The following is an 18,686-nucleotide window of genomic DNA, read 5'->3' as shown; positions in this document are numbered from 1 at the left end:
ACTCATGTTGGCGCCCAAAAAACTCTAGCAGAAACCCTGGACTGAGAGGAGGCTGTAGTGGTGGGATAGATGGATGAGTGGGTTGCCAGCCGACCGACTGGTTGAATTACTCCCCCATTTGTAAAATTCACTTGAAATCTCATCTGCTCTAGGAAGTTGTCTTTGATATTCCTCTGCTATGAGGAGTCTCTTTGTGGACCACAGGAACTAAACCCTTAACTATTCCCTTCTCTTCTTAAGAAAAAATAAATAAAAAATAAAAAATATTACTACTGAATGGACTTGTCTCCTTTAGATTAGAGAGAGAGAGAGACCAGTTCCTATTTGATACTCTCTTTCACAGGTTCTCACCCATGATGGGTCCTGAATAAACATATATTAAATTCAATTCTGTAGATTAACTTCTTTGAGGGTTATCAGGCATGTTGGCTAAAAAGTTTCTTCAGAGGTATTAATCACAAGCAAAGAGGATACAAAAGAAGGTGTGTTGTAATAGCCAATGTATAATGTGGGATTTGCCCATTAACGATGCCTAGGAATCTCTAAATTAAATTATACATCTGTGATATTACCTTAAAACTACTGGCATATACAAAGTTGCAGTAGGATTATAAGAGCTGTCTGCTTTTTCAAAATTAATTTGGTTTCCCTGAGTTGTTTGTCTGTGGGAATCATGTAGCGTGTGATACCCACCATCTTTAAGCAATATGGTGTTTTCTTCCAAGGCTTATGCACTTATTTTGAGAAAACGCCTTTATTTTCAGTTGAATTTGTGAATAACATACTGTCCTAGTGCTTTCATGTGTTTGTAGATCATATGCTTCATTCTTCCAATTAAAGATGGCAGAAACTCCTTTAGTTGCATTGGGGAGCAACACTTAGGATTTACCTACATGATATCATCACTGTAACACATTTTCTGACTGGGATTAGTCTTTAAACGCATCAAAAGTGCTGTATAGTTCATGAAATTTCTCTGTCGTGTTCAGGTGTTTTCCTTAGAACTGACAATTTTTAAGATACCAAAATGATGTTTGTCCAATATTCTATCTAAATAACATTATAGTCCTCACCTCAGGAAAAGAATGGAGCCCCCACATAGCTCTAGCTTCCTTTAGTTACCTCTTGCTGATGTGATTCCTCTAAACCAAGGGTTGACATTATAAGATCCATGGCCAAATATGGCTTGTCCCCCCCCCTTTTAAATAGAAGTTGACTAGGACATAGCCATGCCTACTGTTGTTTGTCTTGTCTAGAGCTGCTTAGGCATACAGCTCACCAAACTTTGAATTTGACCATCTGACGTGTTGCAGAAAATGTTTGCTGACCTGCTTTAAATCCTTTATGAACCTGCTTATATTTTTGGGAAACACAGAGTACTTTATCAATCTTGGAGGTCACCTGTGGTTGCCCTGGAACCCTTGCCTCACTATGGTTCCCAGGTTGGGCTACATTGGGTGCTTCCCTCTGCCTCTTTATCTTCAAATTCTCCATCTGTACCTCCCATGGTACTATAGTTACCTGGTCCAGTGCCTGTCTCCTGGACTGGAAGGACAGGAGCAACTTCCTATTCTCTGTTGCTCTTCCCAGAGCCTGGCACAGCCTCCACACTTACCTGGTGCCCCCTGTTCACTGAGTGAACAAATGAATTGCAATCCTATTCAAACTATAAAGCAGCATTTTGGTAGGTTTAGATTACCAGAGACTCTGAATAATTGAGAAACCACTTCTTTCTATAGTTTTTAATACATACATAAAAAGGATTTTTCACAAGGATTTTTACCCTCATCATTATATATCCTTTGTGCTCGTATAAAAATTCATTTACGTGAAAAACAAGTTTACGTTTTTCCAGCTCACATCTGACATTGGTTCCAATTATGCTACATGTTAGGAATAGATCTGTTTGAATTAAAAAAAAAAAAAAATCTTGCAGACCATCCCAACCTTGAGGAGATGGCTGGAAATAAATGGGTGTTGTCTCCATTTTGTCAGGGTCTTCGTGCTCAGAGGTAGCTGATAAGAAAGTCTGGTTCATAATGTATTCCCTCATTGCAGCAAAGCTTATTAAGTCTGGTGTTCCGGGCAGGGGTGAGCCAGTGGTAAACAAAGCAGTCTTCACTCTTGTGCAGCTGACATTCTCATTCAGGTAGGTAGTAGCCAACCCAGAAAACTGCCAGCTGGTGGCAAGGCCCCTGGCAGGATGGAAATCGGGTGACAGAAGAGAGAGTCACTGAGTAGCTGTTGAAACTGGTGGTCCTGGAATGCTCCATGGAGGGGAGCCCTGGAATGAGAATCAGAATGATAAGAAAGAAGCAGCCAGGCGAAGATCATGGGGAATCGAATTGTAGGCAGAACAAACAGCTGGGACGAAGGCTCCCCCCATCTGGGAAGGAGTTGAATGTGTTAGATGAACAGAAGAAAGGCAGATGTGGCAGATGTATAGTGCAGAGCAGAACAGTGGGGGAAGAAAAGCAGCAGGAAGTAGGGTAGGCAGCAGTGGGGACATAGCCTGGGTTTGGGGTTAGGGCATAGGTTCTTTTCTGCTCTGGTTTCAGAGGAACTAAGGGATGGTGGTTGGTCCTGACTTCCTGATGCCATTTAGTACCTAGAATCTGCTGTTGGTCAGGTCAGTGACTCACACAGTAGCCAGGAGCTCCAGAGCCCCACCCACCCTGTGTAAATCCAGACCCATCTACCTCCCTGTGGACTCCTCTGAAGCCTACCCGTGTGTCCACTGCCAGGTCAACATGCCTATTTGTCCGTCCGCTGGGTCCCAATAGCACAAAGACAAGGATTACCTACATGAACACGTGCCTGAGTAAGCACCTTTAAAACTGAACCCTGTTTCATCCTGTCATTCACACGGAGACATTGTTTGTTGTAGGCAGATAAGAAGCTTTCTTAATAAAGGATTAGATTTCAGGAAATATACATGTCAGGGCAACATGACCTAAATGGGCTGGTGAAAAATATTCACCTAAAAGTGAATGCGTTCAGCCTGCTCAGCTGCTTTTTGACATGTTGTTATTAGTGTTATTAACCTTCAATTAAAATAATAAATGTATATCACGTAGACGACCCTGCCCTTGTGTGTACACGGGATGAAACAGCTGACAGATTCAACCATTTTAATTCACTTCCGTAAATGTTTTGATTCATTAAACATTGGGTCAAGCCAATCCTTAGCATCAGACAAGAAGAATGAACTGATAATAAAACATCTTTATGGCATTGGGACGAAAAAAAATTTTCAGACGTCATTGATATTACTGAAGTTACATCAGGTACAAAGAATTTCAGATTCAGTCCCATAATTCTTACAGTGAGCCGTTGTTTAAATAAAATGTCCTTCCTTCCCCACCTGGTCGCCGTGTTTAGACACAGCTCACCACGGCAATTGTGGGTACTGTTGGAAGCCAGCAAAGTTGTCATGTTGCTGTGGTTTGGTGAAGTCCAGCCCTAAGGGAGGGTCTGGGGAGGAGGAAGGAGAAGGGGGTGTTGGGAGGAGAATGATGGGAAAAGGTCTCTTTTAACAAAGAAAAGGCAATTCAGTGGGAGTGGAGGCTGGCAATCTGCTAAAAGGAAATGAAAGGAAATTCTTCATTTCTAAACGGTTCATTGACCCATGATAATAAAGCAGCCCTGCCAAAGAAGGATAATTATCTTTTTAAGTATCTGATGCCCTGTGGGTGAAGTCTTCCCTTCTCCTCTCTTGAAAAATGAACTCAGATTAAACAAATGCCCCTTTTCCTAGTTTACCGTTGACATGAATTTCCTGATTATGAGCAAAATTAATCAGTTTTTCCTCTCTCCGCCCACCTCCCCCTTCTCATATGGAAATCAGGCCCACCCAGCTGAGCTCAGTGCATCTTCCTTTGGGCTCTGAGTCCTACCAGTATGATGGGCCACAGTGCTTGATATTCTGGTGGTACTCGCAGTCCTAGAATTGGGGTTTTATTATGCCCCTTAGCTGCTTAGCGTCAGGCAAAGCACACTCTTATAAAACAACAAGAAACAGGAAAAAAAGAGAGAAACAGAAAAGAGCATTAGAACACTTTTCTTCCTCTGTGGGCACCTGAAAATTAAACAAAAATTAATATGTCCGTCTGTGTATGTGTGTGAATTCACACACACAAACACACATATGCCTGATTGTATGCATGTAGCCACATGTACGTGAGGAGTTCAAATACAAAGACAACTGAAATGTTATTGATGCTGTAACATTGAATACTGATTTGCCACCAACATGTGATCAAACTCATCTTCTTTTTCTTTTCTTTTTTTTTTTAAGGTTTTATTTATTTATTTGACAGACAGAGACCACAAGTAGGAAGAGAGGCAGGCAGAGAGAGAGGAGGAAGCAGGCTCCCCACCAAGCAGAGAGCCCGATGTGGGGCTCGATCCCAGGAACCTGGAACCATGTCCTGAGCCGAAGGCAGAGGCTTAACCCACTGAGCCACCCAGATGCCCCTCATCTTCTTTTTCTTTAGATCTTGTTTGTTCAGGCCAGTAGCATAACTATGGTGACTTGTCTTAAGATGGGTTTGTTGGCCTAAGTAAAAAAATAAAAAACACAAAACAAAAAACCCTGTTTTCTTAAGTCAATGGTTTACCTTTAGCTGGCTTTCTGAATTCTTAATAATCAACTTGAGGAACACTTGTCATAAATTGCTTAACCACGTCGCACATCTCTTATCAGAAATGAAGGGCATGGCACATTTTCAGAATGTCGACACTCCTTTTAAACATAAATAAAACATCTCCTATAGTATTTTTATTACGTTTTTCTCTAAAGAGATATTGAAATTAAAATTTTAATCATGGATATTCTGCTTGCTTTTCCAACCCAGTGCCTTTAGCTGCTGAAGAAGACAGAGCTTTCGAATTGGGGTCAGGAGATAATGGTCCAGAATAGATTTTGCCTCTTGGCATAATTATTTCAGCCAGCACTTGAGTCTCTCTGAACATTAATGTCCCTTTCCCTTAAAAGAATTTCTTCAGTGCGCCATCCAAGTATAATTAACCATGTTTATAAGCTCTTTTTGAACTTCTTGGAGTTTGGTGGTTGATAAATATTTGTTCTTTTATTCGTTAGTCTTTGAGAGTTCAGGCCCTGGGCCAAGGGAATTCAGTACTAGGGGTATAAATTTCTTGGTAAAAATACTACCCAAAGCAAGCAAAGTGTACCTTAACAGAACTCACCACAGATGTCCTCGTGTGTCCCCTTCGGCCGGTGGAGCGTTTCCGAGACCTGCATCCCGATGAGGTGGCGGATTTGTTTCAGGCGACCCAGAGGGTCGGGATGGTGGTGGAGAAACATTTCCAGGGGACTTCTCTCACATTTTCCATTCAGGTGAGTGTACAGATAGCTCAGAAGTTATTTTTCTTCCTTTTCACCCCCTAGCATTGGGCTCTCTCTCTTTTAAGTGGCATCTCACTGGTAAGGTGAGTTGTTCATGTCTTATACAGTAGCAGAAAAAGGTGTATCTAATCCAGGACCACCCTACTGTCCCACGGGCCCCAAGGTGGACTGTAGACTGTCAGCTGAGACACTGTCTACAGCATTGTTTACGAAGCAGGTGGGAATGATAAACATGTGATTTCATGGGCAATAAGACAGTCCAGATCTATTCCCAGAACTGGGGCTGGACAAGTCATTTTTACTACCTGGTAAATACATCTTGAGCACTGCATGGACCTAGCCCTCTTCTACTTTAGGAGAGTAGAAACTGCCCTCAGAGGGTTCCTTTTCTCTTTAACTCAAGCCCCAGTGATCGATTATGGATTGGTATGAAGCTGGATTGATTGGATATTCTGTGTGGCCTGCTTCCCAGGAAGAAAATGAGACCCCCTCCGCCCCCAGATCACTGGAGATTTTTAGGGAGAGGTTGAACAAAGTGTGAGAGAAGGAGGTCGTGGTGAGTCATCAGTTGTGGAAATTGAGTAAATCAATAGAACATATCTTATGCCCCTTCAGATTCCCCATGGGAAGAGGGGGGGGTATCAATACCTAATTATTAAAGTCCTTAACAGCCTTGAAATCGGATGACTCTGCAGGGACCCTTTGGAAAGAATTGGCTTTTTCCATCCTGTGATACCTTTCCCTAGGTGCTTTAGTTATGCAGAATACTTGCCATCCTCCGACCCCTCTCATCTCCCCACCACAGACATTCAAAGACAACAGATAAAGAAGGCCACTATTTTCAGGTTATGAAAGGCTTGGACTAAAACTGCTGTTAAACACTTTTTAGGGGTGCCTGGGTGGCTCAGTGGGTTAAAGCCTTTCCCTTGGGCTCAGATCATGATCTCAGGGTCCTGGGATGGAGCCCCGCATTGGGCTCTCTGCCCAGCAGGGAGCCTGCTTTCCCCTCTCTCTCTGCCTACTTGTGATTTCTGTCTATCAAGTAAATAAATAAAATCTTTAAAAAACAAACAAACAAACAAACAAAACCCACTTCTTAAAATTTTTTTTTGCTGCCCTGTCTGTGTTGAGAGTAAACTTCCCTTTAAAGTGTGTGTGTGTGTTGTATGTCAAACCATTTGAGTACCTTCATGCAGGTAATTAATCTCAGGGTGGGTTTATCAAGCTTATGCAACAAATCATGTTTCCAGAGAGACCAAATGGAAGGCAAGTGGCTGAAGACATCTGTCAGTGTTAAATGAAATGCTAGAAGAAAATTCACATTCACTGGAAATAGCCAAGGCTAGTTATCTAACATGATTTACTAGAAAGTGAATCCCATAAACATAGGAACTGACTTGTGCATAACACTTGGAGTACTTTCATATATGCCATGTTTTCAAACCTTTTAAAGCTTTAAACCACACTAGGATATTTATTCCACAACAGTGTGACCCTTCCTTTCCATGGATACATATATAGACAAAGGAAACCAGAGTTTTACAAAATAGCATTTACCCTTTCAGTGCACTCTAATCGTTTTTGTTGTATTATCTGATTTGTTTTTAGTGCTGATCACAACCCATTAAGCTGACTTCATGACCCACTAATGGGCCATGATTTCAAGTTTGAAAACCACTGATGCAGAGTTCTACTTCATCTTGGCCACAGCAGGGCAAACATGCTTACCCATTAGTCTGGGTTGCAGAGGTAGAAAGACTTGCTAAAAGTTGCAGGGTTCTATTTTAGTTTTACAGTTTTTGACTATAGGCATTGCTTGGTATCTCAAACCCGCTAAACACTTGCTTTTGCTTTGTGTTATGATGATGACTGGGCAAGTTAGCTTATTTTCAGCTAAACTAATAGTTTTGTTGGGTTTTAAAAAGCTGAGAGGAGGAACCAGGATGGGAAAAAGGTCCAGCAACAATGAATGCTCCCCTATCCCCCAACCTAAGCTCAGGACAGCCAGAGAAGGCCCACTCTTGGGTGATCTTCTCATATAAGACAACCCATTTCCTGCTTAATGGATTATGTTTACAGCAGGGTTTTTTGTTTGTTTGTTTTGTTTTTGGGTTTTTGGGGGGGGGGGTTTGAGTAGAGAACTCTAGTAATCAGACATTAATTAAACTACATCTGATTTAAAGATAACCAAAAGGTGTGATGATTTACCTCCCCAAACATTTCCAACCTTCCTTTAATGCAATTCAAACCATAGCCAAGAGCAAAGAGCATGGAAAGTGGCAAGAGGGTTGGCTCACTGGATAATTTATATCATTTTTATACATAACTTCTCACTTACTCTCAGTCGGAAATGGAGAACTGTCTGGTCCCACACATTTGAGGTGAATGGTCCCCATGAGAATACTATAAATTAACACACAATGAAATTGGTTCTAAATTATTAACGGGAGATAGTTCTGAATAAGCAGGAGATACCATCTATCTAGTATCACTCTGTTATTTATCTATTTTTTTCCCCTTCTTCCAGGATGGGCCTGAAGCTGGACAGACTGTGAAGGTGAGTGCTTATTACGTACATACAAATTAATAAGGGGCAATTATGAGAACTAATAAAAATCACACTGAGCCATTTGCAGCACATTGCTGGTTCATTATGTTATCTTCGAGGTCAGAGAGACCCTCAGTGTTAGAGCCATAAATCCTGACATTATAAACTATGCCAAGCAATATGTTTCCCATTAGTTTACAAGACATTTACCTTTTGTAGTAAAGTTAGTATTGCGGAAATGCTAAAACAGAAGCTAAATCAAGAAGTCCAAAAACAGAGACTGAAGTCAAGGGAGTTCGGGTGAGGTCATGCGCAGGGTACAAGTGAATCCTGTGTGGACTGGCGGGTCCCATGTGAAGCTGGGATGTCTGTGTTCGTCACACACCCTCTTTCTGCCTTGTTGCTCTTGAGCACCGGGGACACGAGGTGCGAGCCCCCACTTCTCCTTTGCTCCGTGCCCTGCTTCTCTTTCTTCTCTTTCTCTCCACCCACGTACCTATAATTTTCCTCCCTTTGTTTCTCATACCCAGGTTCTAACCTAGTGGAATCATTGGAGCTCAAAGATGGGTTTTTAACTGTGCTGAAAGACGAAAGGAGGATTTATTAGGGTACTCTCTGCTTCCCAAATAAAATAAAATAAAAGAATAAAATCTTGGCTGATTCTGAAGCTGGGTTTCAGCCCCCTTCATACAAATGCAAATTCCTCTGCAGTTAGGTCCTACACCTAAATCATAGAAAACGCTTTTTTTTTTTTTTTTTTTTTCCAGTGCTAGAAATCAGAAGGAAGTCAAACCAGGGTGCTAATGTGATACTTTGCAAATTACGGTTTTAGGACTTTGAGACTGGCTGTGAATGGCTAAGGAAATGCTTGGCTCCAAACAGTCCCCCCCAAAAATAGTCTTTTGTGGGGCACCTGGGTGGCTCAGTGGGTTGTCTCTGCCTTCGGTTCAGGTCATGATCTCAGGGTCCTGAGATTGAGCCCCGTATCAGGCTCTCTGCTCATCAGGGAGCCTGCTTCCCCCCTCTCTCTGCCTGCCTGTCTACTTGCGATAGCTGTCTGTCAAATAAATAAATAAAATCTTTTTAAAAAATAGTCTTTTTTGATATTAGTTTCCAGATGGTTTTAATGTTTAACAGAGCTACTATGGGACTTTTAAAATAGAATCTCTGGGAAGTACTTCAGAGGAACAAATGCCCTATAGGGACTGCCATCAAATTCTTTGTGATAATAAGGAGCTAGCCTCTTGATTGCTCCAGACATATGATGTCATAGGGACAGAGGGGATCCAAAGCTTCCCTCCAACCCACTGTCTACCCTCCATGCCAGGCTTCCAAACATCAGCCACTAAAAAGAATATAATATGTGTAGCTTCTTTTTGAACTTGTTTCTTGAAATACAAAACACAGTGTTTAAACCTGGTTGCTAGTTTTTTAAAAACTCCGTATGCTGGGCGTTTTGGATAGCTCAGTCAGTTAAGAGTCTGCCTTTGGCTCAGGTCGTGATCTCGGGGTCTTAGTGTCAAGTCCTACGTCGGGCACTGTGCTCAGCAGGGAGTCTGCTTCTCCCTCTCCCTCCTCCCTACTCATGTTCTCTCTCAAAAATAAATAAATAAAACCTTAAAAAAGCAAACAAACCCTCCATAGGTAGATGTAGATTCCAACAACACTAGAATTAGTTAGATACTGTGTGCACTATCTAGTTTGACAGAATTCTTTCAGTGGTTGGAAGTCCAGCTCTAGAAGCATAGCTAATAATGTGGGAGAATGCACAGACTGATATGATGTACATATTAAACATCTCATAAAATTTGTATGAATATATATGTAGTATCTCAGAATTTCACTTGGAAATTCTGAAGGGGGCATTAAAATTACGTCCTATACAAGTAGGCATCGGATAGAGACAAAAAGTCAGTGAGTGTTTGCCAGGGGCTGGAGGAAGGAAGGTGTGGGGAGTGACAGCTCAGGAATCCGGGTCTCTTTTTTTAATGTTGTGGAATTCGATAGTGGTGATGTTCTTGCAGTGTAGTGAATATTCTACAACCCAGTGTATCGTACTTTTTAACATGGATGATTTTATCATATTTGAACTCTAACTCAATTAAAAAGAATAATAAAATACAGTTAAAACAACAACAACAACAACAACAACCCAAAACCAATAAATGCCACGTCTAGCAGGGCTGGGCCCCAAGGCCATAGACTCACTGACTCTAATCGTGACTACCTTTTTGGTGTCCCAGTTATCTAACCAAAAATGTTAATGGTTTTGTTAGCTTCAGTAGGGCTCATACATGAAGTGTTGAACGTGATTATTATCCTCACTACTGTTGTTACTCAACATAAGGTGGTGGTGGTGGTGTTTTTAACAATCCTACATTTTTGAATTCGTAGATTGTATTGCTTTGGACATCTCTCACCTGTTTCCAGCCCAGTCACAGAATTCCCCCATGCTGCGTGGGGGTGCCTCTTACATCCTTTGTGGAATATAAAATGGCTAAAAGGTCACAACCACATACATGCCGATGAAACCCCAACCAACGTATGACAGTTTGGAAAACTGTCCTTTTCGACGAAGTCCACATCTGCGAAGTTGTCTGTTTTTCCAAGTGCATGCCTTATATTGCCTGCATTAACATTAATTTTGGTGTTAGTTAAAAAAATAATAATAATAAGTTGACCCTATCAGTTTGGGGCTTGGGAATCTTCCTCCTGAACCAGCATATCTTTTCAGAGCATGGCTGTTTATCAGCCTTGTTATTTTATGGTGATAAAATAGTTGCTGGTAAGGGCCACATCCCCCTGACATATGGAAGCCAGCCTTCCAGGAGTCGGCCCCTCTAGGGAGAAGGGCAACCCCTCAATCTTCAGTTGTCAGCTTCTGAGCCTGCAGTTCAAGACGGAGCATTTCGTATTTTGAAATGCAACCAGATGCGCCTTTCAGGGTAGCACTTGACAGCCTGCCAGGGGAGCACACGGTGGCGACTGTGGGCTTCATCTCTGCTTCTGCCTCTGACTCTTGATATGCTGCTCGATGCCTGGGTTCGGAACCATCTGTGTCTCGGGTGGTGAGAACAGTAAGCCCAGTAATGATCTCTTCCCCTGGAGCCACCGTTGTTACTGTTAGGGAAGGTGTACCCCTACGTGAGACTCTTAAACGTGGTGCCACTGTAAGGTTTTTTGTTTTTGTTTTGTTTTTTTTTTTTAAGATTTTATTTGTTTATTTGACAGACAGAGATCACAAGTGGACAGACAGGCAGAGGGGGGGGGGGAAGCAGGCTCCCTGCTGAGCAGAGAGCCCAATGCGGGACTCAATCCCAGGACCCTGAGATCATGACCTGAGCCGGAGGCAGCAGCCCAACCCACTGAGCCACCCAGGCGCCCCTATAAGGTTTTTGTTTGTTTGTTTCAGGGACTTTCGATGCTGCTTTGCAAAGAGCAAGGGTGGCCTCATGTACTTAGTAAGAATTCATAGCAGGAAAGGGAATGGGGAAGTAAAAAAAGTGACCTCTTATTTTGCAGTTCATTATTCAGTCTCCTTTTGAATTTAAAAGTAATAAAGCCCTGGTATCTACCCGGTGATCATTGCAACTGTCTGGGCATCCTGCAGGCTTGAGAAATAATCTCTTTTTTCTGGCTTTAGGCATGTCCCATAATATACGTCTGCATATCACCGTACATACATTACAGCCATATGCCACTCTTATGTTAACCTTTTCTGACTCCCATCTCCCATCTGAAGGGGTTCTGCAGAAGCCTTTACTCCCTATCCTGTTCCCTTATTTGATTTCTTTCAAGGCATTCCTTACTGGGTTTTTTTGTTTGTTTGTTTTGTTTTTTGTTTGTGTGGCTATTCATGTATCTGTACCTATATTTCCATAGCTCCTCCAAAATGGTAGCCTTTGAGGACCTGCATTTTGTCATTGTTGACTATGGCCCTTTTGGGTGGTATGGGGGGAAGATAATGGGACTTTGATACAGCAAACCTCTGCTTGTCAGTTTCTAACTTGAATTAACATGGAGCAGTAGATGATAAGTACTTGCATTTCAGTGTGCAGTCAGGGGTCTGGGTTTCTTGGGATTTCTCTCAAGAATCCCCTTTAGTTCAGGCATCACTGACAAAGACCAAGAATTTCCACTAATCAGGTCCCCAAATCATATTCCAAAATGTAATTTCAGCTAGCCAAACCATTAGAGGCAGTGTTCTATCCTTTAAAAGGGATGTTCCTTAGTAAGTTTAATGTGAGCTATCTTTTAGAGTCATGACTATGTGCGTCTTTGGGTGGGAGGGTGTTTTAGGTATATTAAAGTGAAAAATTTATGGCAGGCAGGTAATCTAGAATCTCATAAGAACTATTTATGGAATATGCTTGCTTACCCTTTTCTGTGTTTATGCACTTGAGTCCCCTACTTAGATATTTAATTTTCTAATATTAAGGCAGTGGGAAGTACCTTAATAACTATTGGTTTATTAATAGTTACTTTTCAGATTGCTAAAGAAACCACAAGAAAAGGAATTCTTTAGAAAAATGTGATTTAAAAATTAAAACCAAGGGCATCAGGGTGGCTTAGTTGGTTGAGTGTCTGCCTTTGGTTCAGGTCATGTTCCCAGGATCCTGGGATTGAGCCCAGCATCAGGGAGCCTGTTTCTCCCTCTCCTGTTGCTGTTCCCCCTGCTTATGCTCTCTCTCTCTCTGTCAGATAAATAAATAAAATCTTTAAAAAAATTATAAAAATAAAAATTAAAACCAAAACAAAAGCAACTCTTCCATTTACTGAGAGGTCTTTACAGTCCTAGAGAAGATTTTCTAGTGAAAATTTGGTAATCTTTTCAATTAATGAGCAAAGAGTACATTTTAGCTTTTTGTCAAGTCCAGTAGTTAATACACTTTGGTGTCAGTCAGAGGTTCCATAGGAATGTTAGCTCTGCTATTTTACTGTGTGACTTTGGGCAGGACTCTTAACCTCTCTGGATATCTATGCCTTCATTTTTCAAATGGAGGGAATTGTCTATTGTACAGAGTGATGTGAGGAGAAACCAACATGAATAAATAGCCCAGCCCACCACATACTGCCCCTGGGACCTTGTGCATGACTCTTACTATTAACCTTACCCTCAGTTTTCTCATCTGAAAAATAGGCAAAAACTGGACATAAAGAGAATATACTTGGCATTGAGATTATCTGTGGCTCTGGTAAATTCACAACTACACTCTGAATTCTGACTGTTAACTTTTGCCATTTTGCTTAAATTCTTGAGAAACTTTCTTCTGATCATATGACTTGTGTTTTTGAATATCGACTTTGAATTTATTATAAAAGTGACCAGTTGAATATTCAGAACCTACCTTATTAAATGGGAGAAAAAAATCTTTACCCTGATATTTTTTTAGCCTCTGCTGTACCCCTCAGTAATAGGTAACTCAACAGTAATAAGTAAACCAACAGTATACTTCAGTTACTTGATGTAGGTTTTCACAAAGCAGAAATCTGCCTGCCGCCTTATCCTGATTCAGTAGGTCTGGCATGGGACCTAGGACTCTCTGCATTTTAACAGACACTGTAAGTGATTCCCAGGCACACCTTGTCTAGTGCATAGCATCGAACTGATGAGAAGATAGAGAGGAATCTCCATATAACTCCTTGCTTTCAAGACAAATGAATTCCTTTTTTTTTTTTTTTTTAAGATTTTATTTATTTATTTGAGCGAGAGAAAACACAAGTGGGGTAATGGTCAGAGGGAGAAACAGACTCCCTGCTGAGCAGTGAGCCCGATGTGGGACTCTATCCTGAGAGTCGAGGATCATGACCTGAGCCAAAGGCAGACAGGTAACAATTGAGCCACCCAGGCACCCCATCAGCCCAAATGAATTCCTAAAATTTGGTGCACACAGAATGGAGAAACAGATACCTTGAGAATGAAAATGATTTTATGTGACTGTTATTTTTTATTTTCATCTGTAAAGAAATTTCACGAAAGCTGTAATTTGCCAGAGAACTTTAATCCTCTGATTCAAGCCGTGACAAAAAGTGCCTCTCTTGTGTTTATATCTCATGCCTGCATTCCTGCCAGAAGAATTAGTATTTTAAGGACATAGTAGCTTTTATCTTGTGGAACTGGCTGAGAATTTATATCTCTTCTCTCACAGTGAATCCAGTTTGCCTGAATTTGGTAACCCCAAACGGATTTTGGTGCTCAGAGGATGGGTTTAGGTGTACATGTGGGAACAGACACCTCCAAACTCGCCCCTCCCTTCTGGCATGTATGTGTGTCTGACTCTCCTTCCCCTTCTGGTGATCTGGGGACACAACCTCAGGTGCCTGGCTCTCCAGGCAGGAGAAAGGAACCATGACCCTGCCTGTCTCCTATTGGAAACTTCCTCTCTCCTATTAAACCTCCAGCCTTCTTCTAAGTAGGTTATCAAATCATTGTGTTTTTCCATTTCTAAAGAGTTGATTTTGATTTGCATGATGTCATGCCAAGCCCTGAAAGAAAAATTACCCAAGCCCCCTGGTGTTTTCTGGTTACTCTTTATTTATTTATTTTTCTCTGTTCTTTCACTGTCACAGGCAGCTTCGGTAGATGGGATGGGGGATGCTGGAAATGGAGTGAGGACAGAGGGGAAATGTCGTCAGGATTCCACCTACTGACAAAGAGGGAGGACTCTGGAACCAGATGGCCTGGTTTCAGTTACAGAGCTGTCCCTTAGCAGTCAGTCCTACGACCCAGCGGAAGTCAACCTCTCTTAGCCCCACCATTCATTTATAGACTGTTAAAGTGAGAGCCTCAGTGATACCCTACCACCTAGGGGTGTTGTGGAGCCCAAAGGGATTAATGCATGTAAATGCCTTTAAAACAGCCCTTGGCAGACAGTCCATCTGAATAAGTGTTTGCTTTAGTTTTATAATTTTCACTTAATCCTCCAAACCCATAACAGTGGGCATTGGTATTTTACACTTGAGGAAACCACGGTGTATGGAGGTAGAGTAACATATCAAACCACATGTGGCTGGCTGATGGTAGAGCAGAGATTCCAACCTAGGCCTGTCTGAGAGCCCTTCTCCATTGTATCATGTGGCCAGCTGGTCCTAGAAAACACGTTGCCCCCAGTAAGTAGGGGAAGATGCTCAAGGAGAGACTTTATAAATATTTTGTCACCCTCAACACAGATTAATCTGTATTATTTTGCTTTGCTTAGGATAACATTGCCTTCTCCCTAAAAAAATACCTAGAGGAGTCTGTCTAACTTTATTATACAGGTGAAGGTTAACTCAGCTAAATGCTGCTTTATGCTGTGCATCAGTTTGTAGCAGAATGATAGGTTTTAGATGTTCAATTTTTCATTAGCGCTACCAAACAAATTTCTTTATTAATTGAAGGACCTGACATAAGCAAAGTGGATATTTGGCTGTTAAATTTATTTTGAGATACGTAACACAGAAATATGGCCAATGTTGAAGATAGATTCTCAGTGCCGATGTATTATAGATTTCAGCAGGCTGTCTTTTACAACTGATATTCAGACAGGGGGTTTTATTCAATCACTTGTCAAGTCAAATATCCTGTGAAAAGCAAAGTGCTCCGTAGACCCAAAAATGCTCCATTAATGCAAGATGTAATTATTCAGTCACCTTCTTACCTCTGTTGCTGCAGTCTGAGAAAGTCACTCACTCTTGCCATTTTGTTGTGGAAGACTAGGTACTCAGTAAGTCATCACCGAAGGAATCTCTTTCTCACTCTGTTGCTCTGTATGCTTTAGGCCTGGGAAATAATTTGTAGAATTCTCCAATTCCATATAACCAGCTCATGGTAGGTTTAAAGTTTTGAACCTGTGGCACCTAAATAATTGACTTGGCCAAAATGTCAACCGTACGTAAACAAACAAACAAAAAAGAAAAAAGAAAAAAAAACATGAAAGAAGAGGTAAAGTTAGCTCAGCCCAATTAATCATGTGACAAGAATTCAGTTTCGATGAGATGTGGTCATGTCAGTCTCAGTAGACGAACCATTTGTTATAAACCATACCACACACCTTAAATATCAAATGGGGAGGGAATGGCCATTAAATAATGTGTGATTTGGTTGAAATTGGACACTGCAGCTGAGAAAGATACGGATGACATTATAAACTTTTGTTTCAGGAGTTATTGAGAGCAGAAATAATAAAATATAGAAGCAGATTCCTTATAGACTGTCTATATTACATGTAAAAATGCAGATCTGTATATTGCTTAGAAATTTGGACACAAATAGGATTGGGACCTCCCCGCCCGGTGGAGACAGTAAGGATAAGGAACACACTGTAGGATTCAGGGGCACCCAGGGACCTTCAACCCTACAATTACGTTTTCTCTTTAAGTTGGGTAATGTGTACCTATTTATTCATTACATTATTTATATTTTATAATATCATTGGTATTTTAAAAGTATTTTGAAAAACAATATACAGCTTTCTCTATAATTTTTTTTTTCACAGAGGTCCCACGGGAATGTTTTCCATCAAGAGATGATTTTTATAATTCAATCTTTTTCCTTTATTGACCTTAGCATATAACCAGTTCTCATACGTCCTACATTCAGATTGCTGATGATGGGGCCCCTAAAATAGATTTTTTAAAAGCTTACCATTGATTCTATTGTTGCCCAGATTTAGGAACTGCTGTTTTATGTATTTCTATAAATACATTTTGATTCTGGGTCAAAGTGACCGAGGCGTGATTCTTGTTGCCATATCCATCCTGAGTTACTCCGTCCCTTTCAGGAGCTCTTCTTTGCCTTTTACACTGAAGCCATTAGTAAAATAATTAAGATCCAAAAGCAGTTGGAATCATAAGGATTTGATGACTGAGCCTGGGTCAGATGGAAACCAGCTTAATGAATTATAGACGCGGTAACCTACAGAGCTACAGACATGGAAAAATTAGAATAATGACCTTCCTAATGACATTTAAGTGAGAAATACGGGCTTGTGCAGGATCTGTAATGGCCCTTGGGCCAAACACAGCCAGCAATTCTGCCCCCTCCCTAGTGTGAATTATGTTAGGGCTGGGAAAGGATAATGTTGAAATTTTAACTTCACGTGCAGCCTCATAGCAGATTCCCTCTGCGGAGAAGCTGCTCGTCTGCCAAGATTAGGGAAATGGAGGCGGACATCTCTGGAAGCCTCCTGAGTCCCATGAATCCTGAACCTCAGGGGGAGAGGGAAAAATTCATGGTTTGAAAGGCTTCTGGGCTCATTCGACGTAATATTTTGAGGTCCTGGAATGAAAACTCCCATTTCTTCCCCCTGTTCTTAAATAAGCTTTTCTTGTTCCTGATACTACATGAAAAATCAACACAAAGTTGTTTAGGTTGTTGATCTTGCCTACAGTGGCTTATAAGAATAAACAGCATTGAGTGAACAAAGCGAACTCACCAAACACTCTTTTACTTCGTGATGAAATCCATTTATCCTAAGGTTCACATTCAAATATCCCACCGTAGCGTCCACGTATCTGGACCTGTTTCCTGAAAATATGTTTTCTTATCAGGCTTTGTGTGCTGGGGCCCTGGCAAACAACCCAGCTGGGCCTTTTATTTGTGTTTCCATTCATCCGTCAGTTATAAATGGTATAAATTCCCAGATGTAATCAGGTTACACAGTATAATTTTGATAAAACTGTTCAGCCATGCAAAGAGTAAATATGATTTCAAGCTCAGCTCTGCCATCAGATGACCAGAGATGAGAGTCACTCTCAAGGAAGAAACTCAGAGCCTGAGATAACTTGGAGAATCCCAGAAGGGGAAATGACCTTGGAGGGCATGTGGTATCATCACCTGCTGTGCAAACGATCGCCCTCCACAGCCTCTAAATTGTTCTGTCTTCTTTTCTATCTGGAAACCCAGGCCACTTCTAGATTTGAACTACTCCGATCTGTGGTTGATGATGAGAATTTCCTCACCATTGAAGTATCCTGTCTCTACCTCGCAGGAAAAGAGCATCCTGTCTGCTCATGTTTTATTACCTAGCATTTAGTCTTTATTATTTTAATTTATTCTTGCCAGGTATTGTCACAGGATCTGGCAGACCAAGGAGAGTGAGACGTAGTCCCTGTCTTTAAGGGCAATCATTGAGATAAGTGCTTTCGCAGAGAAAGACTGAGGGTTTGCGGACGTTCTGTTGTGACTATGAATTCCTCTCCCAGGAAGTGTTTAGTGATCACCTGCTAGGCTCCTGGCACTGGGGTACAGTGAAAGAACAAGCATCTAAGGAATAACTCTCAACCTATTGTCCGTCTTCCTCTGTGCCCAAAAGGATATAGAAAATAATTGTGAGTTCTAAGCGGTATTAAAAAGGCAATAACAGGGAGCCGAGAAAGGAAAAACACAGAGGGAGGAAAGATGGTGGAGTGGCTGCTCTAGATAGGCAGTGACTACTGGAGAGGTCAGCTGAGACCTGAGGAATGATAAGGATTCATCCCAATGGAGAGCTGGGGAGGAAGAGCATTCTGGGCAGAGGAAACAGCAGCAATGAGCTTTCCAAGTTCTGGGAGATGATGGATGCCCCCAGTAGCAGGAATTTGGGGTATAGAGAGGTGAGCAGGAGTCATACAAGGCCTTGTACACCCTGGTAAGTAGTTTTAACTTGATTTTGAATGTATTCGGTATTTACATTTAATTCCAAGGGTGGAGGGTATTTCTCCTGGGGCAGATATGATGGGTCACCTGAATTAATTTGGTTTTTCAGTTTCTAAGCTCATTTTTTCCAGAACTTGAATAATTTTGTCTCC

At 41.4% G+C, this 18,686-nt stretch overlaps 1 protein-coding gene across 15 annotated transcripts in view; it reads left to right on the top strand.

The window, feature by feature from the left end:
* The window catches only part of FHIT (fragile histidine triad diadenosine triphosphatase), a 1,435,937-nt gene that overhangs the window by 1,151,348 nt on the left and 265,903 nt on the right, over positions 1 to 18,686 (top strand). For all 15 annotated transcript variants that reach the window (XM_059390064.1, XM_059390066.1, XM_059390068.1 and 12 more), the window contains 2 exons: positions 5,214 to 5,359; positions 7,896 to 7,925. In XM_059390064.1, coding sequence (XP_059246047.1) covers positions 5,214 to 5,359; positions 7,896 to 7,925 — 176 coding nt within the window. The remainder of the gene's footprint in view (positions 1 to 5,213; positions 5,360 to 7,895; positions 7,926 to 18,686) is intronic.

The sequence above is a fragment of the Mustela nigripes genome, chromosome 2 (genome assembly GCF_022355385.1).
Source record: "Mustela nigripes isolate SB6536 chromosome 2, MUSNIG.SB6536, whole genome shotgun sequence".
Lineage (NCBI taxonomy): Eukaryota > Metazoa > Chordata > Mammalia > Carnivora > Mustelidae > Mustela > Mustela nigripes.
This window is presented reverse-complemented; position numbering and strand designations above follow the sequence as displayed.